The 27,499-nt window shown below is 35.9% G+C and overlaps 1 protein-coding gene and 2 pseudogenes across 1 annotated transcript; 1 reads left to right on the top strand and 2 right to left on the bottom strand.

The window, feature by feature from the left end:
* Window positions 1–213: 213 nt before the first annotated feature.
* On the top strand, window positions 214–1,152 carry LOC124236177 (olfactory receptor 4F6-like). The gene has a single exon (XM_046654960.1). The coding sequence runs from the start codon at window positions 214–216 to the stop codon at window positions 1,150–1,152; it is 939 nt and encodes a 312-aa protein (XP_046510916.1).
* Window positions 1,153–14,381: 13,229 nt separating this feature from the next.
* LOC124235103 (olfactory receptor 4K14-like) lies at window positions 14,382–15,848 on the bottom strand (annotated as a pseudogene).
* A 10,439-nt stretch (window positions 15,849–26,287) lies between these two features.
* On the bottom strand, window positions 26,288–27,249 carry LOC124235102 (olfactory receptor 4K17-like; annotated as a pseudogene).
* Window positions 27,250–27,499: the final 250 nt, after the last annotated feature.

Below are 27,499 nucleotides of genomic sequence, written 5' to 3'. Positions count from 1 at the left end.
CCAAGCATATGGGAAATGTTCATTAGGAATATTAGTTATACCCATTAAGAATATTAGCTGAAAGCACAACTTGCATGAATTTTTCAAAAAACCTTATGGTTGTTAGTGAATATCTCTTCTAAAACCGGATATAAAAATATCTTGTCTGTTTCTTTTTTATAAGTTCTTTTGTTATTATTTTGTTTTTGGTTTTAGGGATCACAGACAAAGCCAATGTATGAAGCAAATTACTCTGAAGTGTCTCAATTTGTGTTCCTGGGATTTTCTGCCTCTAGACCAGTGCAGCATTTCCTCCTTGCCTTCTCTACAGCATTTTATGTAATAATTGTTCTGGGAAACCTTCTAATTGTGTTTGTAGTGACCTTTGATCCTCATTTACATTCCCCCATGTACTTCCTTTTAGCCAATCTCTCATTTATTGATATGCATCTTTCTACTTTAACAGTTCCTAAGATGATTTCTGACTTGTACTCTGGGCACAAAACCATATCCTTCCAGGGGTGTGTCGTTCAGATATTTGTCCTTCACGTCCTGGGTGGATCTGAGATGGTGCTGCTCATCACCATGGCCCTGGATCGATACATTGCCATATGTAAACCCCTCCACTACCTGACTGTCATGAACCCACGGATGTGCATTTTGCTTGTATCTGGTGCCTGGGTTATTGGCCTCCTTCACTCAGTGGCCCAGTTAGCTTTTGTCGTTCATTTGCATTTTTGTGGTCCTAATGAGATAGATAGCTTTTACTGTGATCTACCTCAATTTATTAAACTTGCCTGCACAGACACTTACAGAATGGAATTCATGGTTACTGCCAACAGTGGGGTCATTTCCATGGGCACCTTTTTCTTATTGATTATCTCCTATGTCTTTATCCTGGTCACTGTATGGAAACGATCTTCAGGTGGTTTATCCAAGGCCCTTTCTACTCTGTCAGCTCATATCACTGTGGTGGTTTTGTTCTTTGGACCATGCATCTTTGTTTACATGTGGCCATTTCCCACAGTGTCAGTGGATAAGTTTCTTGCCATTTTGGACTTTATGATTACACCCATCCTGAATCCTGCCATCTATACACTGAGGAACAAGGACATGAAGACGGCAATAAAGAGACTGAGTATTCAACTCTTGAATTTGAGGAAGCTCTCCTAAATAACTCATAATAGCAGAAGTGGTACCACGTGTAAGTGCTATTGAATGGACAATTGTTTAAAACATTGCACTGTCTTGAGATAATTTGTTGCCTTTAATTCAGCAGCTCAACAAACCTTAGATGGTTTATTCCAAGTTAATAACCAATAATGATTATATATTTAATTTTTTACCTATAGGCTATTTTACATGGCTTTCAGTTTCTAAAATACAGGATATACAATTTGTGTTGTGTTATCTACATTTTGCATAGTCCATAGACTATTATTTTTTTTTTTATGAATTCCAGGTCACAGTCCTTATTTGCAGATCCACTGGTGTATTTTGATATTTTCGTCTGTAACTGGGTTGAAAAATTCTCATATAAAGAGAATGATTATTTTGTCATGAGTATTTTTGCCCGAGCAACGCAGGCTGGCTTTCTGTATTGATTCAGGACTTCTATTGCTTCTTTTCCTTCCTTTACTCTGTTACTTTTGTTAATAGATGTGCTCAGTTACATGACTATAATTTCTGAAAATAAATTAATTTCTTTATAAGATTAAATATTGTCTGCTATTCACATATGCAGAAAACAATAAAATGGACAAATAAATAGCTAGACAATTATTAGTATTTTGAGTGTCATTTTACTATGTTGTCATTAAGAGGGTAAAATTAGGTCTTCTTTTTTTAATTTTGCTTTTAACTACTCCCTTTAAATGTGTACTGACAGTAGAATGGTATGAATTTGGTAGTAATATTCAGCCGAAGAGAGTAGAACTAGGCTGGATTGAAAAATGCTAAATTAAAGAGAAAGAACTCAGATTTAATCTTTCCAACTATGGATCCGTTGCAGCACTGAACGCCACTGTACATTCAAGCATCAAGCCTCTAGACTTTCAGGGAACTCACAACCACATAAAGCAACACAATATCTTTTGGAAAGCATTGCTTCTTGAAATTGTATTCTTATATTGAGATGGAATTTATTTCTCTACATATTTCCTATGCTATTCCTCATTTGTAATCTGGAATTTTGCAGAATAGAATGTTTTCTGGAGTTTGTCCCCCTTTCATGTTTGAAAATAAAAATGATTATATTTTCTAGTTTTAAGTATTCCTTCTGAAGCTAAACATATTGAATCAAATCTTTTTAGGCAAAATTTCCCATTTTTAAAATTTCATGAGAAAATTTCTTTTTATTATGAGGCAACCTGGAATATCAGTTTAATGTTCTGTTAAAATCTGTTTCTGTTGGAATCTGGACCTAAGTTGACACTGATTCTATCCATGAAGGACTGAAAAACAAATCATAATATTCCATCATAAATGAAATGTCATTAAACTTGTAATTCAGGATATAAAAGAACATCCTAATGAGAGATTCAAAATTTCTGGATGGAAATGACTAAAAACATGGAAGCAAAATATAACAGCTAACTTAAACTCAGAGGAAAATTTGAACAAGGCAATATCATTTCAGAAATGAAGAATAAACTGCTATGTACACAAAGGAAAATAGAATGGCCAAAATTACACTGAAGGATATAAGGAATAAAGATGAAAAGAACCAAGAAAATGAAACCTAATTAAAGAGCAAAGTATAAAAGTTTCAGAGAGAAAGTTATATAGAATCAGACAAATGACACTTAATATTTGTATAATTTGAAAATGAGGAAACACAATAGAATTAGTATTTCAAACTCTTATTAACGTTTCAGAAATAAAAGACCAGAATCTACATAATGCAACAGCTTATAGTGAACTTGGGAAAATTGACCCCTGGTAGTTAGTTCCAAGACATGTCCTAGTAAAATTAGTAGATATTTAAAATATAGTATCTTCTGAGCCTCCTATAAGAAACCCAGGTAATCTAAATAGAGAGAAAATCAGATTGACCTCTTTTTCATACTCATATACACAGAAAGAAAACAATGGAACCACATTTTCAAAAGACTCAAAGAAATAAAATGTGAGATGAAATTTAATGTACAGTCAATCCATCCTTCAAGCGTATCAGGATTAAATAAAAATGATTTTAAGTATATGAGCTTTTGTCAAACGTTGTATGTATAAGCACTTCCTGATGAATCTTCTAGAGGATGAGGTCCATCCAATCATGAGCTATTTGCGGACCCTTCAGCAATACTGGTGCTTAGAACTTAATGCATTGTTTCATAGATTTAGAACTTAAACAAAAGTAAGGCTACCCATGAAAGAATAGTATGGAAGTGTTAAGTCTCTGATAAATTAAACATTTTAATGGGGAATAGACAGAGAAACAAAAAAGTAGACAAGTGTGTTCATTTTTTCATCAGCAATAGGTAGGAGTCAGAAAATACAATAGGATTGGCAATCCAAATAATTTTGGAAGCATGCAATTTTTTTAAGTGATGAAACTGAGCTCATTATAGAAAGATAAACACTAAATCAAGTTAAAATTTTATAGCAAAACTATGCAAAAATAATTTTAAAAAGCAAATCAGAGACACTATTGTGAAAGACATGTTAATAATAGCACAAAACAAAGCAAAATAATAAACAAAATAGGACGGATTTATTAACAGGTATTGATAAACCAAGTTCAATCTAAGACAGGTCAAATGGAAAATATAATAAGTGAAAATAAATTTTTTTAAATAATATAATTATACTAAGCTAGACATTCTCGGTGTGTGGGTATGTATCAGATTTTGCACCCCAATACTAGATAATTCAATTTTTCAAGTGTGTGTGTAACTGCACACACCAGCGATTGGTTATTTACTATCTGATTCCTTCACTACAGAGGACATCTGGAGGTAGGTGAGAGTTTTATGCCAGAACTTGACTCGGTATCTGGTATACAGTTGGGTATTTTCAGTAGGCAGTCAGTGAAAGCTTACATAATAAATGAATTTTTCAAAGCACCTTGTGCTTGATACTGAAGATTTTTAAAAATTGCACAATTGGAAATCAATTGAAATCTTTTAATATTTCTAATGTACTTAATTTTAATTTTTCCTTTTATGTAACAACAAAACAAATAAATAGAGAAAATTAGTCTGTGGTATGAATTTGTATTTCTGGCCCTTTATAACTTTTGGTCATGCAGCACTTTATCTTTTCTATTTTTCAAAACATTTCCTTCACCTGAAAGAAACCTCATACCTATTAGCAGTTAATCCCAATTCCCTTCTCCTCCCATCTCCTGGCAATCACTAATCCACTTTCTGTCTTTATGAATTTGACCATCCTGGACATTTTGTATGAATAGAATCTTGCATTATGTGGCCTTTTGTGTGTCTGGCTTCTTTCACTTAGCATAATAATATTTTCAAGGTTCATCCATATTGTACCATGTATCAGAATTTCATTTATTTCACAGCTGAGTAATATTCTATTGTATGGATACACCACATTTTGTTTATCCATTCATCAGAGGATGGACCTTTGTATTGTCTCTACGTTTTGCCTATTGTGAATGCTTCTTCTACAAAAATGTATGCACAATTTTTTGTTTGAATACCTGTTTTCAATTCTCTTAAGTTGAACTACGGGTCACGTGGTAACTTGATGTTCAACATTTTGGGGAACTTTCAAGATGTTTTCCACAGTGGGTGCACCATTTTTATCCCCACTAACAGTGTGTGAGGAATTCAGTTTATCCATATCCTCACCAACACTTGTTAATTTATTTTATTATTTTTTATTATGGCCAATATAATGGGTGTAAAGTGATATCTCATTACAGTTTTAATTGGCATTCCTCTAATAATTAATGATGTTGAAAATCTTTTCATGTGCTTTTTGTTAACCACTTACATATATTCTTGAAAGAAACATGTATTCGAATAAAAAGGTTGTTTGTCTTTTTACTGTTGAGTTTTTTAATACATTTTGCATACTGGACCTGTATTATTTTTCTAAGGCTACCATAATAAATTGCCACACACTTTATGGTTTAAAATAGACATTTATTCTCTCGCAGTTTTGGAGGCTAGTAATCTTAACTCTTAGTCTTGGCAAGGTTATGCTCCCTCCTAAGGATCTAGGGGAGAATTCTTCATTGTCACTTCCATTTGCTGGTGGTTCCAGATGTTTCTTGGCTTGTATTTATATAATGCCAGTATCTACCTCCATTTTCACATGGCTGTCTCCTCTGTATTCTTGTCTTCTCTTCTGTTTCTTATTATCTCACTTCTTATTGGATTTAGGGCCCATCCAGGTTCTCCAGCGTGATCTCCTCTCAAGATCCTTATTACATTTGCAAAGATCCTTTTTCCAAATAAGGTCACATTAACAGTTTTAGGCTTTAGTATATAGACATACATTTTGAGGGCACCACACAACCCACTAAAAGATCTTTATCAGATATATGACTTAGAAATATTTTCTCTCATCTGTAGGTTTTATTTTCACTTTTTTGTCCATATCCTTTGACACATAAAAGTTTTTAGTTTTGATGAAGTCCAATTTATCTATTTTTTCTTTTCTTGATTATGCTTTTGATGTCATTTAAAGAAACCGTTGCCTACAATAGGTAAATGAGTAAATAGTAAATTATAAATAGATCTGTTCTCTGGGAATATACTATATATTTGTAGAATTTTAGCATCTGATTTTTTTTCATTCATGGTCTGGGGAATCAGACGATGAGAAGGAAGGTGGTATGAGATGTGGCTGGCAGACAGAATCTACATTATGCAAGGCCCTTAGATCTTGGAAAACATCACATTTTGAATTTTATCCTGAAAATAATGGATAGCCTTTGGGAGCTTATGTGTAAGACACTGTTAGGCATTTTACAGAAATTATGCAATTTCTCCTTAACATATCATGAGAATGAGGTGGCGTTTTATAGAAATTGGCTTAGAGAAGTCATGCTTCTTCTCAAAAGTACTAGCACCAGCCACTACCCTCTTTTCATAGGTCTGAGTTTCATGTCCATGGGGTCTTTCTCTAAGCTTCTAACTTTTAATAATGCCAAATCCTTTATTCCTCTAGCCTCAGAGCTGGTACTTTATTTCTTCAGTTGCTTTCTAAATAATTTCTTAGTGTTTTAAAAAGTTTCTTATTTTTCGTTCTTCCATACCTAGTTAACTATCTCTAAATGATATTATTTCATTAAAATAAAAAATGTCTCTGTCTCCAGACTAATTCAGAAATTTGTAACAGAATTGGTCCCAGGAAACAGATCCTCAAATATGGGATTTTGGAAATCACTTGGTCTTGTCCTCGGGAATGTATACAGTGCTGAGCTCTTTGCCAACATGAAATGGAATGCTAGTAATTCCCTTACCAGCAAGTAGTGGCATCATAAAGCATTGTGTTGATTGCATTAAAGTAGCAGCTGAAGCAAGTGACTATTGTACTTGACCATTTTGTTACTAATGATTCTTAAGGAGTGTGATGTGTAATGGATTCTTGTGAAGGCTTTAAAGAAAAAAAATGACAAGCTCAGCCCTTTAAATTTCATTTCAAGCTCTAGTCTGAGAACCAGAAAAATTCTATGGTGGCTCTTAAATAAAATCTTGTTTATTGTGCTGAAGACGTAATCTTGCTGAATTCAGCCACAAAATTTAATTTTGTACTTTGCAGGATTACAATTTAATTTCTGAAATTTGTGAAATTAAGGGCATTGCTTAGAAAAGAATTGGAACATATTTGGAATTAAACATGCACACAGTCTTCCAAACTTCCAAAGATATGTGTAATTTTTTTTTTCAATGCTGGCTTACAAGAAGTTTTTCCTGGATCAGAGTAGCTTATTTTTCAGGCAGTGTTTGTTCAGAGGTTTTGCCTTTGTCTCTGTTCCCATCAGCCTTCACCCTTCATTGTATCTATTTGTGGCTTAGGAGATGCCTTCAAGTCTGCCTCGTTACTTACTCCTGCGTGGGTGCAGGCTAGCACATGCAAACAGCCTTACTGAACCCCTGGATTGAGTGTAATCTCAGGAGAGTTCTTCTTGGCTGGTTCTCTCCGTCAGTTTTTGGGCTTCTCTGCTGTTTTGCTCTTGGCTGCCAGTATCATGGAAATTCCAACACCCCCTAGTGCTCTCCACTGAAATATTCATATTTTTTGACAATATCCTTAGTCATGGAATTCTTCACACTGTGTTCCAAATGAAGTCACTCACCTCAGACAGAGCTGCAGAGCTTTTTGTCTTTAAAGCCTGTCTTACCTCCTGGTCAGAAACTCTGCACCACTGCATAGGAGTTAGGGGAAAGAATCTTAGTTATAACTTCCCCCACCTCCATCAATATATTCTACACTCCTTTTCTACTTTAGGCTAAGCAATTCTGAATTCTTTCAAGGGTTTCTTATGCAGTATGATTCCCATTTTCCTTAATTTCCTTGAGTGAACTTCAGATTCTATGCACTAAGTTTGATACTTTAAACAAAATATGACCAGCACAGAGCCATAAAAGAGAGGAGGAGAAGGAAAGAAATTAAAGGAGTGGAAGGAATCTGAGTGAAGATTTTCTTTTTTCCTCTGAATAATCATAACAATCATGATTTACAAAATAATCACACAATCTACCCCTGCGTTACTATGTGGAACCAGGTAGGAGAAAAATGGATATCTTTTATTTTGCCAAAAATTTCTTTTTAGTATTTCATTGAGAGTTGCTTTGATATTAACTTAATATAATATGTAAACAAACTTGTGATTGCCTCATGGAGGTATCCTTATACTTGTATTTATTAACTTGAATTTACATCTCTTATTTGTATAGTTAACAGACTTGAAAGTATTTAAAAGGCTATGTATATATTTATATATATATTTATATGATCTTTATTATGGAGACATAATTCATAAATCATAAAATTCATCCATTTGTCATAATATATTCTGCAGAAATCTTGATCATCTTGATATCCACAAAACATCATTTGATCCCCTCCATTGATGTGTGGTAATTATGATTGTACCCAATGATGAGGAAAAAGCAAGTATTTTGCATGCGTTGGACATATCTGAACCAGGTAGTGGGAGATAAATCACCTCAATAAAATTTCTAGGGGTCCAATGGTTATCATCCTACTGGGCTCTGATAGATATTAAATACTTAAACTTGGGCCACAATTATTAGTGTGTTTTTCTTTCTACCCATCAAGAACTTGATGCTCTCTCACTCTTCAATGCATAAAATTCAGACCCAAAAATAGCATTAAGTCATCACATGGAAATTGTACCTAAGAGATCAGACTGAGAAGGTTCAGGGTTGTTTAGAAGTTGCATTAGCTTACAACTAAACTCCTTTAACAGCTACGAATCCCCGATTGCTTTCTTTTCTTCAATGTACATCAAAGGCTACTTGAGGAGTTCCTTATAACCAATGGACTGAAAATGTAAACTTTGAGCCTGAATATACAGATGGTTTTGCATAATATGTTGGCCGCAGCTAGAAGTGAAAGTCTGAAGCTTTAGAGACCCAATTTAGTGAAGTATTATGGTTAGATATTAGTTATGGTTGGTATTATGGTTATGGCCCCAAAAGACAGTGGTGAGGAGAAATTCTTCATATGGGCAGAAATGCAAGTTGTGCATTTGGTTATCAACTTTGTCTGGCTAGAAGCATGGATATATATTGATTTAGGAACAGTTACTAATGGTGTGGTTAGATGGTCAGGGATTAGAATGAATAGAATGGAAAGCCTGGTGAGAAAGAATTCCTGGGGAAGAATGCTGGTGATAGATCTCTCAGAATGGGCACAGATTATTAAAATATAGGTGTCTCAAGTGAATGCACACCATACAGCATTCACTACAGAGGAAACTTTACTAATCCGGTACACAAATGACAAATTTTGTGTATGTTAACCTCTTTTCCCAGCCACCTTTGTGCTTGCTGAATGGGTTCCTATACCAAATGACCAGGGTCAGAGATCATATGCTGCTTAACAACATAGAATTCCTCCCAAAGCTGACTGGCTTTCAGTACTGATAAGCCTCTTTAATACTGAGCCACTAATACGGTGCAGATTACCATGGGGATCAGCCAGCCACCTGGAGGCAGGTTGATTATATTGAGGCCTTTCTATCATGGAGGAAGCAGAATTTTGACCTCATTGGAATGAACCTGTATTCTAGATATGCATTTTGCCTAACTATGATATTCCAGCTTGCACTACCATCCGTGGATTTAAGAAATTCTTTCACAACCATGGTATTCTGAACAACATTGCATCTGTTCAAGGAATGTACTATACAGTACAGCAGTGGGATCATGACCATGGAATTCACTGATCTTAACACATACATGATTGCCCATAAATAGCTGGCTTCATGGAATGGTAGAATGGCATACTGAATATTCCTTTATGACTCTTTTAGAACATGAGATCTCCATTCTCTGAATTTGGGCATCAAGATGTGGAAGTGGCAGTAGATCTTACTACGGTTATACCTAATAACCAACTCACAAAATTTTTGCCTCCTGTCTCCACCACTTTGAGCTCTGCTGGGTCAGAGGACTTGGTGCCTAAGAAAGGAATGATTCCACCAGATATTTTCATTAAACTGGAAATTAATACTGACTTTTTGGCTATTTGAGTTTTGCAAGAGAATGTCCATAACTACAAGTTCTCTAGATTAATGTCTGTAAAGATGATTTTAATAGAAATCAGTGAGAATTAAGGAGAGTTTGCCTATCTGATAGGATAGCATGACAGAAATTGGCTAAAATGTTTTATTCAAGAACACATACTACTTGGATTTTGTTGTGGCGAATTATATTACAGGATAATATAAGCTGCATTGTGCATTTGCATGCCCTTCTACTTTCAGAATATTAGGAAATCCATTCAAATAATCTTTAACACTCAGGTTTATCTTATAAGGACAGACAGAGAGAAAGATACTCAACATTCTGGTAGGAAATAAATTACTTAAACATACAGTGATGATAATGCAGTGAATGAGTGGGTATACCCCTGAGAATGAATTGAGGCTACAGTCCAAGACAGAGACAGCCGAATGGTTGACTGTTAATCCTTTAGTACTAACCGTGAACAAGCCTGTCCTTAGGTGATCTTTTCCTCATTCCCAATTTACACTGCATGATCAAATTAGATAGCAAATTATGCTATTTCCAATATACATTTTTTAATTTTGTTATGTTAATAGAGATACTCAAGTATTTCATTCTTGACATAATTTAATCTTTACTTTCTTTGCAAGAAATAATTTTATATGGTATTGTGTAGTGTCCTTTAATAAATGAACAGTCTTAGAAATCAAGTTGGTCTTTGTATCCTTAAGTGAAGAAAAAATACGGCTTTGTTATCTTGAGAAACTTTATACTTGAGTCTCATTTTCCTATTCATTATTTGGGAATAATAAAAAAAGCATTTAAATTAATACATATAACAAAATGACATAGATTAGGGATTCAAGGATCATAAGTTATTCTGCCATTTTGTTATATTTTGTTCCCCTATTAAGAGAAATACAAACTGCCTATGGGCTATATATTTTTTTAGGACATTTATTGTCAATTCTTACAACTAAACTTCAACTCCCGTAACTTACAATTGTGGAAGAAAGAAAGAAAATTTTATTTATAATTTGAAACTTTTAGTAATTTTTTTAATGACAAAAGACTATTTAAATTCACCATAGTCAATCTTTTAATAAAACACAAGACATGTTTACCAATAGACCCAAAACACCTTTTAGTTTTTCTGTAATAAGAACTCAAAAGTAGATAGACATATGTAATAATTAATGTCTACTATTTTATCTTATTTGAAAATGACCTAAACTCAATGAATTTTTGTCATTTAAAATGACCTGGCAGAACTTCAAAGTTTCAAGTTGCCAAGAGATTTTGGAAGTTATTTTAAATACACATCATAACATAATTATTTTTAAAAAGTTCACCTAACACTCTTTATCTTTTCCACATCTACTTGGTTTACCTGTTTCCATAATTATTTAGATTGCCTATAAAGACTTTGAGACATCAGAAAATGTCAGCTATCATTTTAAGTTATTATGCTGACAAATTTATAACAGGGATAACATGAGCTTATTTAACTAATAAACCCAGTCCTCATGTCTGCATCATATACAATGTTAATAACTCAGGGAACATGTCCATTTTCATTAAACCAACAATCTTAAATGAGTTTTCATTTACCAAAGATTATTTCATATCATGTTAACTTGAAAGACGTCTGGGTTAGTTTCTATTGCATTTAGACATAATGTAAGTACTTTCTTGGAGCCAGTTAAACAGAGCTCTTGATTTTTAGCCATACCATCTGGAGGTAAAATATCACACATACATAAGATGCATGTAGATACACATACACAAAGACTTTATAGCTATTGTTTTAAAACTTTGGGACAATGTACTATACCTCTATAAGTCTTCAGAAAGCATTTAACAAAGGCCCTCTTTATAAGTGTACAATTTAAACCGAGACCAATTTGCCTTGAGGGAGTGGCTTTTATTATGCTTTTTATTAGCAAATAATACTAGCCTCTAGATATTATCTATTATTGTTTAGGCTCAGGAAACCCTATTGTCTTCCCTTTAGCATACTGAATAACACTGTCTGAAGGGTACACTTATGTGCTGTCTTAAAATTGGGCAGGGGAAATGTTCCCTTTTCCCAGTGACACACAATGTCTATCCCCACAATACAACCTATAATGCAATCAGACAAAAAAGAAGAAATCACTTCATGTAAAAGTCCATAAATATACCAATTTTTCTATAAAATTTTATGTGAATTCCATCAACTCTTATACCTCTTATCATAGCTTTCATTAGAACTCAAATATAGGTCTTGTCTCATAATTTTGGATAGGGAAAGCATTGTCGGCAAGATATTTTAAAATTTACTCATGAAGGTTGATACAACCTCTTTATATAAAATTATCTCAAACATCCCAACATTTATAATCTTATAAAAATTTATACTTTTGTATTTTCTCAATTTAATTGTAACTTGAGTCAAGGTCTTAAGGCTAGCCATTATTTTTATTTTTTTTGTATTTCATTTTTTTAATTTGGCCTTTTCAAAGGTGCAAATAACACAATTATGATGAGAGCTCTCACAAACTTTTTTCCCCAATTTAGAAGTTTTCCCAATTTAAATGATCCATCATCTGGCCACATTGATGAGTAGGATCTTAACAATGACTCAACCAATAAGCTTAACCATGGATGCAAGAGGTGTCACATAAACAGAGTGCAAAAGCAGCCCTCTCAAGATCCAGAAAATTCAGTCCAAAAAATAGTCTGAGAAAGCAAAGGCTTTGGTTGCACAGGCAGAGTGAACAAGCAGTGAAGGTTGAGATGACAAAGGTCCCTTATGAAAGCAACTGGGACTCCTTATGACAAACTCCCCTGAGATCTGACATGGCTGGACAAAGAAAGTGCATCCCAGAATCCCGGTCTAATTGACTGACTGCCAAGATGCATGCCGGTACACGCATCTTCTGGATGATTGAGACCAGGAAGGTCACAAAGCCAAGCTCTCAAGAAATAGAACAAGATAAAAGAAAAAACTTCATAACTCATGGACTGCGGGATCAGCCCAGAGAACAGGCTTATAGAGATGCCTGAATCTTGCCCTATATTTTTTCCTTTTTATGGCAAATGACACAAAGATAGAGACTAGGAAATATAAGACCATCACTGGAAGGAAAAAGATCAATATGATGTGGATTAAGGCTGCCCCAGCTAGAGAAGCCCAAGGTGACCTGACCTACATGCCAAACTATATGACCCAGTGGACTTTTTTTATGGTATGAATTAGGACCGCCCCAGGGAGAGAAGCCCGGGGCATCCTCACCTGTATGCCGATCTATATGGCCAGATTCGTATCTAAAGTTATATGACCGCACAATAACCAGACCCCATCTGCACTGAAATCATTTAATGACTTTTTACATCATCTTTTTCTTTTTTTTCCAGTAAAAATAAGTCACGTACCCATGCCTTATAAAATTAGCCCTAACCCTCAACTCAGGGCAGCAGCAGGAGCTCTGACTGCCCGTGGGTCTTGTCCCCACACACCAGCTCTGCCTGCCCGTGGGTCCTGTCCCCATGCCAGCGGGGGCAGCAGCAGGAGCTCTGCCTGCCCATGGGTCCTGTCCCCATGCCAGCAGGGGCAGCAGCAGGAGCTCTGACTGCCTGTGGGTCTTGTCCCCACACACTAGCTCTGCCTGCCCATGGGACCTGTCCCCATGCCAGCGGGGGCAGCAGCAGGAGCTCTGACCGCCCGTGGGTCCTGTCCCCACACACCAGCTCTGCCTGCCCATGGGTCCTGTCCCCATGCTATTCCACACTATTCTCTAAATAAAAGAGCTCTACTGCCAGATCTTGAGAGTCTAAGAAATCTTTCTTTCGACTCCTCGGCTCACCGACCCCGCATCAAATAAACTAATGAGTACTCAACCAAATTTCCTAGAGTATCTAAGTCCAAGAAGTTAGCTTCACCAATATTTTCTCCTGCTTATCTAAATTCAAAAAATGAAAAAAACTTACCACTCTTGCTTCCACTGAACGCTACAGCCAGAGATCCAGGAGATGGACATGATAAGAACTCTTAGCTTCCGTTGGCTCCTGTCAGAGGTCCAGGATCTCTCAGCTGCTGGAGTCCAGGAGCGAGCAGTGTCCAGCCAGTGAAATTTTATCCTGTCTAAGTTACCAAACTGTAGAGGAGGAAGAGAGTTCCTATATCCATTCTATGTCCTTCTGGCTGGGCTACAAATTAAATTGGCATGAGACAGAATAACAGTATAAAAATCAAACAAGTTTAATAACATATACATAGAAGAAACCCAGGAATGCTGAGCAACTCACCAAAATGGCCAAGCTGCCAGTTTAAATATCCTCTTCAGCTAAAGACAAAGGAAGATGTTGGGGGTCAGTTATGGGAGATTACCAGAAAAGCAAAGTAAACAAAAGTAATGTTATTATGCAGATTTAAATACTTGCCTTCAGCATAGGTAACAGTTTTTAGAGATAAGGTCATTTACCCCTCCTTCCTGGTACAAAGAGGGAGACCACTTTACAAATGGAAATTTCTCTTACAATGTAAATGTCTCTCACAAAGATTAGCTTCTACTTTTCAGAGCTTCTCCCTTGTCCACAGTTTCCTAAAAGTAAACAGCCCAAAATAAACCTAATGCCAAAAGACACACATTTTGGGGTGGCCAATTCTGATCCCTGACAATACCTAGAATTTTCAACCTGTTTTACAACATCAATTTGAAGTGCTTACAGTGAGATTTCGGGGCATTAGATATTTCCCTCGGGATGCATGTAGTAGCTTCTGAATCTCTTCATTGCATTTTTAATCTCTTTATTTCTCAAGGTATAAATGGCTGGATTTAGGAGAGGTGTAGTAATAGAGTAAACCACAGCAAAATGTTATCCATCCAGGTGACGCTGAGTGGCCACACATAGATGAAGATACAAGACCCAAAGAAGAGAACACCATTGTGATGTGGGCAATACAGGTGAAGAGGGCCTTATATGCTCCTGTTTTAGAGCTTTGGCAGAGAGTGAGAAGAATGTATGGGTAGGATATCACCAACAGTACAAAGCAGGTCATGGCCAGAATCCCACTATCAGTATTCTCTAATATGCCCAAGTTATAGGAATCTATGCAGGCAAGCTTGGTTACCAGTGATATATCACAGAAGAAGCTGTCAATTTCCCTGCGGCCAAAGAAGGGCAATTGCACAATTGCAACTATTTGACTCATGGCATGCACAAAGCCAATGGTTCAGGAAGTCACCACCAGCCCAAAGTATTTTTGCAGGCTCATAATGCTTGAATAGTGGAGTGGCTTGCTGACGGCCACATAGAAGTCACAGGTCATTACCATCAATAGCACCATCTCACTCCCTCCAACAAAATTCATGAAGAGAATCTGGTACATACAGCCTCTAAAGGAAGTATTCTTGCTCTCCCTGAGAAAGTCTGTAATCGTTTTAGGAGTGGTTGCTACCACACAAAGCGCACCATCTGCTCGCCACAAGACAAAAGCCAATTGTCAAAAGGCAAGATGGTGACAGAGAAAGGGCATTTTATTACAGCTTGCTAGCAAGATGGAAGATGGCTAACAAATGTTCAAAAGAACCACCTTAAGGGGGCACAGAATCTTGAAGTCCTTATAGAGGCCGGTGGGTTATAGGGGAGGGGGTTAGAAATATTGATCTTCTGGTATTACAGACTGGGAGTTGAGTCACCACACTAGATCTTTCAGTTTTCATTGATGATGGCTATCAGTACAGACTCTCCGTTTGGGGGTCATCATATTCCCAAGGAATTCAAAAGAATGAAATTATCATCTTATTGTTGCTAGGAGATATATACACAAGCAGGGGACATAAAATCTACAGAACAGGTGGATCTCCTGGAGGGTGCAGATCCATCTGGGTTAGTTAGTCAGAGGTCATTCAAAGTTACAATATGGTCCTTTTTGGACAATATGGCTTCCCTTACGTCAACATTGTATTGAGCCAGTTTCATGGTAACTGAAGAAAGCCATATATCAATAAAGGACAGCTTGGTCAATAAGAAGCACATGGGGGAATGGAGATGGGGGTGAGTGATGGTTAAGATCGTGATGACAATACTTCCAGATATGATGATCAGGTAAAACAAAAAATATCAGTAAGAACAAGACCTGCATATTCCTCGAGTGGCAAAGTCCCAGAAGCACAAATTCTGAAATACAGTCAGATTTCCTTTATCCATTTTATTTTATTCAGTGTGTCCTCTAAAATAACCTAGAGAGAAGGATAGACTGTCAGTTAGTGGGATGGAAAAGAGTACTTAAGTTTTAGAATTTGGTTAAAATACTATTTCATTGAAATTTCATTGAAAATTAGCATCTATACATGAAAGAGAAAAGTATAACTGGGAAGACAAATCTTGGCAAAATAGTCTTGATATTATGCCCCAAAGAGAATCTAAATGCCTAAGATTGGCTTTCCAAGAAGGACAGTCTGGGCTCAAGATTCTTATGTAAATGAGTAACTGAGAGGATATTTTCACAAGAAAGGAGTGAAGGAAGCAGGACAGCAAAAGGCAAGGCTAAAAAGAAGATTGTGGTTTCACCTGGAAACTTGCTTCCCTCCGCCACTCCAGTAAAAAAGAATCTGAGTGGGGCAGCACCAACAACCATTGCGCTAAATAACTAAAATTTAAGTCATCTACTTGGGAAGAGGATGGCAAACGGATATTGAAATCCACAGCAAATAACATGGTATAAAATTACAGTGTCTCTGTATTTTAAATAATGATTCCTTCAATCCTCAGTTGAACATCTTCTATAAATCATCATAAAGCTAAATTTTTGGCTTATTACTCTGAAATGTATGCTGGGACAAATTTTAAGAGAGAAGCTATTTAGAAGGCAACATAATAAATACCTTGGCGTGATAATTTGGTGCAAAACCAAACACATAATTTAACAGTAAGATCACAGTTAAACAGAATTCATTTAGTAAACTAAATATATTAGAAAAAATGTCAGTGGAGAACTATGTGAGAAACGGATTGATCAAAGTGGAAGGTAATTGAAACTCAGATTCTAAATTGAACTCTAAACAGAAGCTCCTTACAACTCAAGCTTATCTATAGAAAATATTTACTTTCAATTGTATCAGTGTTTTTTAGGAAATACCTAGCTTTTGAAAAGTTGCAGTAAAAGGTAGAAAAACATTTATTTTTGAGTGAGCATGAAGTTAAATCTTCAGAGATCACCAATGATTTACCTTTGTATATGCTAATGATATTTTTTATACTCATCTTTAAGTAAATGAGAATTCTTCTCAAGTCGAATGGCAGAAAGATAATTGCATATCTCTCTTCTTTGTTTATTATTTCTTTCCCTCAGTTTTGTTTTACTTTTTGAGTGTCTCACCTTCTTTTACCCTTTGAAATAATAAGGGTGGTGCCAAGGAGAGCAGGTGAACAATGAAAACTGTTACTCATCATAAGCACTAGTTTCTCCTTTCCTTCTTCTGAGAACTCAGCAGCATAGACTAAGAATGGAAAGAAAGAAGATATTCCTGAGGAAATTAGGTAAAGCACACATTTGCTGTGGAAAAGGGGATATGTGGCAATACTTTTACAACTTACAAATAAACATATCCTCCATAATAGAGACTGCTTACTTTCTAAAGAAAATATCCTGATATTACACCCGATAGAATTATGTCCTCTGAGAAACTTGAACAATTTGACTTTTACCTTGAAACTTAATTTTTGTAAGACAAACCTTTCCAGGGTTAGCTTTGAATAATTAATTCTGTATCTGTTGAAATAAAGAACACAGAAGATAGCTAAAAGCAAAAGCACAATTTCAACTGTGTTTGAGATAGGAATTTACTAAAAGATGAATATGTACACTGCTAGACAACAATTTACCAGTAAGAAATCATACTGTTTTTTGGCGCCAACCCCGTGGCCAAGTGACTGGGTTCAAGCGCTCTGCTTCGGCGGCCCAGGATTTCACTGATTCAGATCCCAGGAGTGGAAATGGCACTGCTCATCAGGCCATGCTGAGGTGGCGTCCCATATAGCACAACCAGAGGCACTCACAACTAGAATACACAACTATATACTGGGGGGCTTTGGAGATCAGAAGAAGAAGTAGGAAAAGAAAAAGAAAAGAAGATTGGCAACAGTTGTTAGCTCAGGTGCCAATCTTTAAAAAAAATACAATTTTTAATCAGTTTTGAAATTGACATTTCATAAAATACTTATGAAATAATACTTCATAAAATATTATGATTATGGTGGATTAATTATATTGCTTATGAATGTTAATCCAATATTTAGGAAAATTAGTAGAATAACCATGGACTTTTTAATTTGTCAGGTCTGGTCTGAAATCTAAGTATATTTCTTGTTGAACTTGTGACCTTGAGCTAAACCTATTTCTGTCTTCATTTTCTCTCATTTCTGTCATTTTCAGTAAAAATAGAGCATTCAATCTCATAGATCTGTTGTGAAGACTAGTCAGATAATACACAGAAAGCACTTAAACTTTTCTGGTACTAAGTGCGCGTGTTTAATAAATATTAGTTATTTTCCTTCTTTATTCATTAAAATGCAGCATAAAGCAGTACAGTTTCCAAAGCTTAATGGAAACAATCTTAGTGAATAGCCAATTACGTTCTGCAAGCAAAATACATATAATCACCATTCTTTAAAATACTTGCTTCTTATATTTTGTCTAAGTTAACAAGCACGTACTTAGCAAGTCTATAGGATGTACAGATTCAAAAGAAGTACCAGACATGCTGCTTGCTTTCTAGTAGCTTAACAACTTTTTCATCTTTCACTTCTGCTTTTGTCCAAGAGGGGTTATTCATATTTTAAGAGGATGCACATGAGGCAATAGCACATTCTATTAAATCAGCTTTGGAATTCTTACCTGTAACTCAGGGAGGTAATGATAACTTTGGGATTAGTGAACATGAAAAACTAGGGAAAGGAGACAAATTGAGTTACTCTTTTAGGAGTATTAAAACATAACTACACATTTTTCACCCCCTTCTAGATGCAATGTCCTTCCATTAAGATTTCTTAATAATAATAATCCTAGAACTGTGAGATTTTCAACATTTATATTTTTACAAGGAGAAACTTGGATTCAGAGAATTTCATCGATTGCCTGAGATACACACTGGGTGAGGCGCTGAGGGAGGTAGTCCTAGTTCCTGTCACTGGCTAGAGCTGCCGTCCTTTTTTCTCAGATTACCACCTTTAATCCTATTTCTATAGTAATTGAGTTTTATGTCACTTCTTACTTTTTTTAAATAACACTTTTTACTTCTATTTCTGTGTTAAAAGTTATCTTAGCAAACAGTACTCTATCTGATATGAAAAGCTTTATCTTCTTAATTGTCAAGGACCATTTGAGACAGGATAGGTAGAAGTTGCTAATATCAAGTATCTGTCAAAGAACTATGGTCTCCCAAAGTGGACCTGAGCACATCACTGAGGCACTGAATTATGGTGACCTGTACACCACTGTTAAAGAGAACACAGAAATTCCAAGAGGAATAGAATAGGAGGAGAAAACCTGTGAAGAGTCTTCTTTAAAGGTCAGAGGTAAACAAGTCATACCTGCTCCAAGCAAGTGGGCATTCATGAAACAGATATATAGAAATATTTAAAAAATTATTTTAAAGAAGAGAGAGTCATAGAGAAGACAAGATAACTTACTAAACACACATTTTCTCTAAGATTAGATTATTTTCCCTCTTCTCTATGATGTACGCTTGAGATGACATCATGGTTGAAGGGAGACAGTATCTGTGGAAGAGCTTTCTCTCAGCCCAACATATATTCACCACCAGAAGGAACCCCTTGGGTGAAATTTTTCTATGTTCCTTTTTTTCTTCTCCCTACTGCCTCCCAGTACATAGTTGTATATTCTACTTGTAGGTCCTTCTGGTTGTGCTATGCGGGACGCCACGTCAATGTGGCCTGACAAGCAGTGCCATGTCTGTGTCCAGGATCCAAACCACCGAAATCCTGGGCTGCTGAAACAGAGCACATGAACTTAACCACTCGGCCACAGGGCTGTGGATCTATATCATCAAATTCAACTAAGGTTTTAGTTCCAGTTCCACGAGAAAACATATCCTGAACAGTGTGATATATGGCAACCAACAGAAAACCCTGATGTGGATGGAGTGCCCTACTGCATGCCTAATGGTATCTAAATAAGCAGTCAATCTTTCTCAGCTGACTGATCTGTTTCACTATTATCTATGATTACTTGAGACTGACAGATTTTTTTAAAAGGATATCGATGTTAGTTTAAAATTAATTTATTTTGACCTCTTAGATTTTTAAAATATCTTTCTTGTGGTGTGATTAACATATAACAAACAGCACATATTTAAAGCGTACAATTTGATAAATTTTGACATATGTATTCAACCGTGAAAATGTCATCATAATGAAGACAGTGAATGTGAACATATCCATCAGCCCCCAACAGTTTCCTTGTGTTCCTTGATAATCCCCCTTAACTGTCCTCCCACACATGCTCCCTCCCCAGAGGACTGCTAATCTGCTATTAGTATACATTAGTTTAAATTTTCTGGAGTTTTATATAAGCTGAATCATATAGTATCTACATTTTTTCATCTAACTTCTTTCATTAAGCACACTTTGATAAATATGTAGGAATGTCTATCAATAGTGCATTCTTTCTTTTTGCTGAATCATATTTCACTGTATGTATATGTCATAGTTTATAATCAATTCATCTGCTGAGGGACATTTGAATTTTTTCCAGTTTTTGGCTATCATAAATAATGTTGCTATGAACATTCGCATCAAAATCTCTGTATGAAGTGAACGCTTTAAAATTTATTGAGACTTATTTTATGGCCCAGAATATGGCCTAACTTGGTAAATATTCTGTGTGCATTTCAAAAGAATGAGTATTCTGATATTTTTGGTCAAAGTGATCTGCAAATGTCAAGGAATGAAAAGACAAGCCACATTGGGAGAAAATATTTGCCAAAGGCCTATCCAATAATGGACTATGATCCAATGTTACATGTTGGTGTGGGGGAGAGGGAGGTATTTGGGAATTTCCTGTACATTGCAGTCAATTTTACTGTGAACGTAAAACTGTTCTAAAAAATAAAGTCTATTTATTTAATTAAAAAAAAGATTGGAAAAACATGTATCATACTAAAACAAATCAAAAGAAATCTTCAGTGGCTATTTTAATATCAGACAAAATATATTTCAGAGCAAAGAATATTACCAGGGATAAATAATGCCATTTCATATTGAGAAAGGGACATAAGTAATTAAATTGCTATGTCACACAGTAGGGGAACCTTTGTTATCATCAGTGAACCTGCATTGACACATCATTATCAAAGTCCATCGTTTACATTAGGGTTCACTCTTGGTGTTCTACATTCCACAAATTTTGACAAATATACAATGACATGCATCCAGCATTATAGTATCATACAAAATAGTTTCAATGCCCTAAGGCCTCTGTGCTCTATTTATTTTCCCCTCTCCATAACCCTGGCAAACTTTGATCTTTTTACTGACCATATTTTTGATTTTTCCAGAATGTCATATAGCTGGAATCATACAGTATGCAACCTTTCCAGATTGGCTTTTTTCACTTAGTAATTTGTATTTAAGTTTTCTCCATGCCCTTTCATGGCTTCATAGCTTTTTTTTTTTTTTAGCACTGCATAATATTTCATTGTCTGGATGTATCACACTTTACTTATCCATTCACCTACTGAAGGACATCTTGGTTGCTTCTAAGTTTTGGCAATTATGAATAAAGCTACTGTAAACATCTGTGTGCAAGCTTTTGTGTGCACATAAGTTTTCAATGCATTTGAGTAAATACCAAAGAGTATGGTTGCTAAATTATGTAGTGAGAGTTTGTTTAGTTTTGTAAGAAACTATCAAACTGTCTTCCAAAGTGGCTGTTCCATTTTCATTCTCATCAGCAATGAGTGAGAGTTCCTGTTGCTCCACATCATTGCCCTCATTTGATGTCATCAATATTTTGGAGTTAGTCATTCTAATAGATGAATGGTGGAAACTCATTGTTGTTTTAATTTCAATTACTTAATGTTTTATGACGTTGAACATCTTTTCATATGCTTATGTACCATCTGTACATATTCTTTAGTGAGGTTTTTGTCCCAGTCCTTTGCCCAGTTTTTAATAAGCTTCTTTTCTTTCTGTTGAGTTTTAAGAGTTCTTTGAGTTTACCGGATAACAGTCCATTATTGGATAGGCCTTTGGCAACTATTTTCTCCCAATGTGGCTTGTCTTTTCATTCCTTGATATTGTCTTTTGCAGAGCAAAAGTTTTTAATTTTCATGAAGTCCAGCTTATCAATAATTTGTTTTGTTTTGTTTTGTTTTAGGAAGATTCTCCCTGAGCTAACTGCTGCCAATCCTCCTCTTTTTGCTGAGGAAGACTTGCCTGAGCTAACATCCATGCCCGTCTTCCTCTACTTTATACTTGGGATGCCTACCACAGCATGGCTTTTGCCAAGTGGTGCCATGTCCACACCCAGGATCTGAAGTGGTGATCCCCGGGCCGCCGAGAAGCGGAACATGTGAACTTAACCACTGAGCCACTAGGCCGGCCCCTTATGATTTCTTTCACAGATCATGCCTTTGGTGGTGTATTTAAAAGCTCATTTCTGTATTTAAGATCATCTAGATTTTCTCCTGTGTTATATTCTAGGATATTTATAGTTTTGCATTTTACATAAATTCTGTGATCCTTTTGAATGAGTTTTTGTGAAGAATGTAAGTTCTACGTTTAGATTCATTTTTTTTTTTTTGCATATGATGTTTAGTTGTTGCAACACCATTTGTTAAAAAGATTACTTTTGCTCCATTGTATTGCCTTTGCTCCTTTGTCAAAAATCAGTTGCCTATATTTATGTCAGTCTATTTCTGGGCCTTCTAGTCTGTTCCATTGATATATATTCTTTTGTCAATACCACACTGTCTTGATTATTGTAGCTTTATAGTCTTGAAACTGAGTAATATCAGTCATTGAACTTCATTCTTCTCCTTAAGCCTTTCATTTTTAACTTATTTGTGTCTTTATATTTAAAGTGTGTTTCTGGTATGTAGTATATAATTGGGTCTATATCCATGAGGGGTATTTGTTTGTAGTTTTCTTATTTTATGCTGTCTCTTTCTGGCTTTGGTTTCAGGGTAAAATTGTTCACATAGAATGAGTTGGGAAGTATCCCTTCCTCCTCAACTTTTTGAAGGAGTTTGCAAAAGATTGGTATTATTTCTTCTTGAATATTTGGTAGAATTCACCAGTGAAGCCATCAGGGCCTAGGCTGTTTTTTCGTTTGTTTTGTTTTGAGGTCTTTTTTTATATGTGTGAGGAAAATTGGCCCTGAGCTAACAACTGTGCCAATCTTCCTCTCCTTTATGTGGGATGCCGCCACAGCGTGGCTTGGCAAGTGGTGCTAGGTCTGTGCACAGGATCTGACCTGCGAACCCCAGGCTGCTAAAGTAGAACACACAAACCCAGCTACTTAAGCACTGGACCAGCCCATGTACTGTCTTTTTTTGGGCAAGTTTTAAAATTACTGGTTTACTCTCTTTATTTCTTATATGTCTCTTCAGATTTTTCTATTGTTTCTGGTATAGATTTAGGTGTGTCCATGCCACGTAAGTTATCTAATTTCTTGGCATATGATTTTCATGATATTCCTTTATAACACTTTTTTTTGGTAAGGTTGTTAGTGATGTTCTCACTGTAATTATGTTTGTTTAAAAATAGGCCCTGGACATGGGTTTTCCATGTTGTTCTCCAAAGAGTCAGCTTTCCCAGTCAGGCCTTGGAGCTTCCAAGCCCTCCTGTCTGTCACACTGACCCTGGGCAGACCTCCATAACATGGAGCCAGAGCTAAGAGGTGAGATGGGAGCCACCAGTTATTAAGGCCTGAGTTGGTTCCCCTGGAATAGAAACTCTTTATGTCAGGTTTGGAACTTCGAGGGTCAATAGGAGTTGCCTGTCCTTAGGAAATGTTCCGTCTGAACAGTAAGGAACTTTCACAACACAGAGCTGAGAGAAATAGGAGCAGACTCTGGTTTAAATGTCACAGACTTCCCCTATTCTTATCAAAATCCAGTAGATTTTCTGGAATAACTATTTCTCAATGGTTGTATGCCCTCTGATCATTTTCCAGAGATTTTAAAAGGTTTATTTTTTTGTCTTCAATGATTTTGGAGATGATTTTCCAAACTTCTCATACAGCCATTCTAGATGTCTTCCCTCTAGTTTATTCCTTAGTATTGTTCAGCGTATGGCTAGATCACAATTTGCCTATCCATCTTGGTTGTTTCACGTGTTGGTGACTATAAATTGAGCTTCTATGAACATTTGCAAAGCCTTTGCGTGGAATAGAGATGATAATTGGTTCCTTTTAGAATGTGATTGCACTGGATAGCAGTGCCTGCAGATTCTGAGACTCCAGCTAGAACCTAAAATCTCCAGTTGCAGTGTCTTATAGTCAGACCTATTTTCCAGTTACACAAATAGAATTTTCTTCAAAGTTGTTTTGTCCTGTTCAACAATGCTCTTAGGTCTCATTGCAGTACAATCAAAGCATGTCTAAAAAAATTTGAAACTCTGTAAAATTTGTGTCTCTCTCAGGCCATTTTCCCTTTCTCTAGTTTTTTCTCTATCTATTCTTAGTCTTGACACTAATCAGGATATCATTTCCCCAGGGCTTTGATCTCAGTTGATTGTCATAGAAGACAAGAGTTAATAAACTCACTCAGAGCATGAGATGAATAACTGAAAACAAGCAAATATGTTACAGTTCGTAAAATGATAGTATTCTTATAAGTAAAAGAATCACAAAAAGCAGTAGAATTTCAAATCACGTGGCAAATTATACTGAGCGAAGATTTTTGGTAAAGGACTCTTCTGAGCGCTATTGAACATCATCAGATATGTGTACTTTTGTATGTGGTCTATGTATAAAGCTATCCCAGTGCTTCCTTCTCTGTCTGTGGATAAGAGTATATGTCATGGATGTGTCAAATAGAATTCTGACTGTTGTGGGACACAAGAGAGTTCTTCAAATGTCATGGCTTTCCTACCCTCTAATATTTGCTCTGGCCGACACAGAAAATCTCCTGTTACAGCTCCCTGGCTATTTTTTAGTGTAGTTATCTTTTGACCAGGAGCATCATAGTGGGGGCATTGAGATGTGAGAATTTATTAGAATAAATGTGTGTGCTTGCTTGTTATGCTTCTTCTGTTTCAGCTATTGTTCATGTTCACAAACTTTTGAGTTGATCTCTAGAATGGGAACACTTTATTCTTTTTCAATAGAACATAAGAAAATAATTCCTAAGGAATTGTAAATTTATCAGAAATGCATTCTGAGATAGCTTGATCATGGGATAATAGAGTTATCTATTATAAAAGTTGAGTTTTGTTCTCAACTTTGCTATTCTTTAAACAAAACATTTACTTGTTGTGTTATTCAGAGTGCTTTCATTGAGTGATTACACAGGATTATTTTCCTACTCCCTTTTGTCTCTGTACCCACAGTTGCTGCTGATACCTGAAATTTCTTCCCTTAGATTTCAACATATTTCATCGTCATTAAATTCTAGTTTTGTGATTGTGGTCAAATGGTATGTAAAAGTATAGAAATAATCTCCAAGAAATGTACTAATGATCTTTTGTTGTCAGGACTTCACTTTGGCCAGAATTAGACTTGTTGAAAAGAAAAAATACAACTTTATATAGCTGCTGATTATTATTTCACATATCAATGCCGTATGTTACAGAGAGGGCTAAATGACAAGTTGTGAATGAATCTACTCAAATTCACAGCTATAGAAACTCCACTGAATTGTGTTTTATTAATGGAAATTAGTAGTGACGTGATGGTATCTAAATGTTATTACGTTAATTCCATAGACAAATATAACATGCATAATGTAATTTATTATAAAACATTTTAAATTCAAATTACTCTTAAGGAAAAGATCAATGTCTTTCTGAATTTTGTAACTTTATTGTTGGAGTGAGGAACATAGTTTCTGAAATTGATAAATTTTGGGGTAGGAAGATGAGAGTAAGATTTCATAATATTGGCAGGCTTCAAGGCATCTACCAAAACTCTCATTTTGGAGGCAACAAGAAAAAAGAGTATATTTTGATAGTGTAGGTAGATACTGAAACTCAGAGTTACTGTTTTCTTAGGAGGCACCATACGTGAGTCCTAACCCAGACATTAATATTGCTAAGAAGACAGAACCATCCTTGGGCCCACAATAAGTGCTAAATCATTCTCATTACAGAAAAATGTGGTAAATATTCTGAGGATTAACTTTATTTTCCCTTTCAATGAATATCATTTTTAATAGTTTGATAAAGCATATATTTACCTGTTCTTCTTAAATACAGGTGAGGTTTTAGTCGAATCTTTATAATTCTGTGAGCATCATTTAAAAATCTAAAATCGTTTATCTGCTTGTTTGTTGGTATATATTGGAAATATCATTGAATGTCTGATTTTTATAATTTTGCTGTGTTTTACTAGACCTACTCTGTATGGATAAATAATATTTTTTAAAAGAAAACTTTTAAAATCATTAAAAAAATCCTATTTCTATCTAAATTACATTTTTAATCCAACTATCATCTCTAGAACTCACAGAAGCATTCCATAGTTTCTTCATGGCTGTTTTCCTTTCTTTGTTTCACAGAGTGTAGACAAACGGGTTCAAGATAGGGGTGAAGATGGTGTAAAATATAGGAAGGAACTTATCCACAGAGTGTTTGCTGAAAGGCCAGATATAGATGAGGATGCATGGACCAAAGAAAAATATCACCACTGTGATGTGAGCAGTCAAAGTGGCACGAGCTTTGGACTGCCCAGTAGAAGAGTGACTCCTGATGGTTATGAGTATCAGACTGTAGGAGATAAGCAAAATACTGAAACAGCTTGGAGAGATCATCCCACTGTTGGTAACAATGACTGTACAATGTAGGCATCTACACGGGAAAGCTTAGTGACCAGAGGGAGATCACAGAAAATGCTGTCTACTACATTGGGACCACAGAATGGCAGGTTCATAACAAATGGCATCTGAAGCTCTGGATGAAGGAAACTTAAGAACCATGAGGTCAGTACTAGAAAAATACACACCTTCTTGTTCATGATGGACATGTAGTGTGTGGGCTTAGAAATAACCACAAATATGTCATATGCCATGGTGACCAAAAGTACCATTTCAACTCCACCCAATAAGTGAAGGAGAAAGATCTGTGTGAAGCATCCAGCAAAGGAAATGGTCTTCTGCTTTTTTAGCAGGTTCACAATCATCTTAAGGATGGCAAAGGATGCAAGGGTCATAGCCACAAAGGAGAGGTTCCCAAGGAGAAAGTACATGGAGGTGTTCAGGTTTGGGATGTAAAACACTGTGACCACAATGAAAAGGTTACCAGAAACTGTGGCCACATAGATAACTGAGAAGAGTGCAAAGAGAAGAAACTGGAGATCCTGGGAGTTGGTCAGTCCCAGCAAAATGAATTCTGACACTTGGGACTGATTTAGTCGTTCCATGGACTCCATCGTAAGGTTTGTTCAGGGATGACCTGTGCAGGGAAAGAAGAGAACACTAATACTAAGGAGGTTGAAAAGCTTTTTTCCTCTCCTTGGGCTCCTCAATAGCCTCATTTGACTTTAAAATTTAGTGTTATCCTCTGTTACCTCTAAGAGGGAGGACATATAGTCTAAACCGTCTACCTTTAACCCTAACTTATCCTATTCATCTCTTGATGCCCCTAAGCAATCCATGAGCTCAGAGGCATGTGCTTTGTCT

This window comes from Equus quagga, chromosome 2, assembly GCF_021613505.1.
Source record: "Equus quagga isolate Etosha38 chromosome 2, UCLA_HA_Equagga_1.0, whole genome shotgun sequence".
Classification (NCBI taxonomy): Eukaryota; Metazoa; Chordata; class Mammalia; order Perissodactyla; family Equidae; genus Equus; species Equus quagga.
This window is presented reverse-complemented; position numbering and strand designations above follow the sequence as displayed.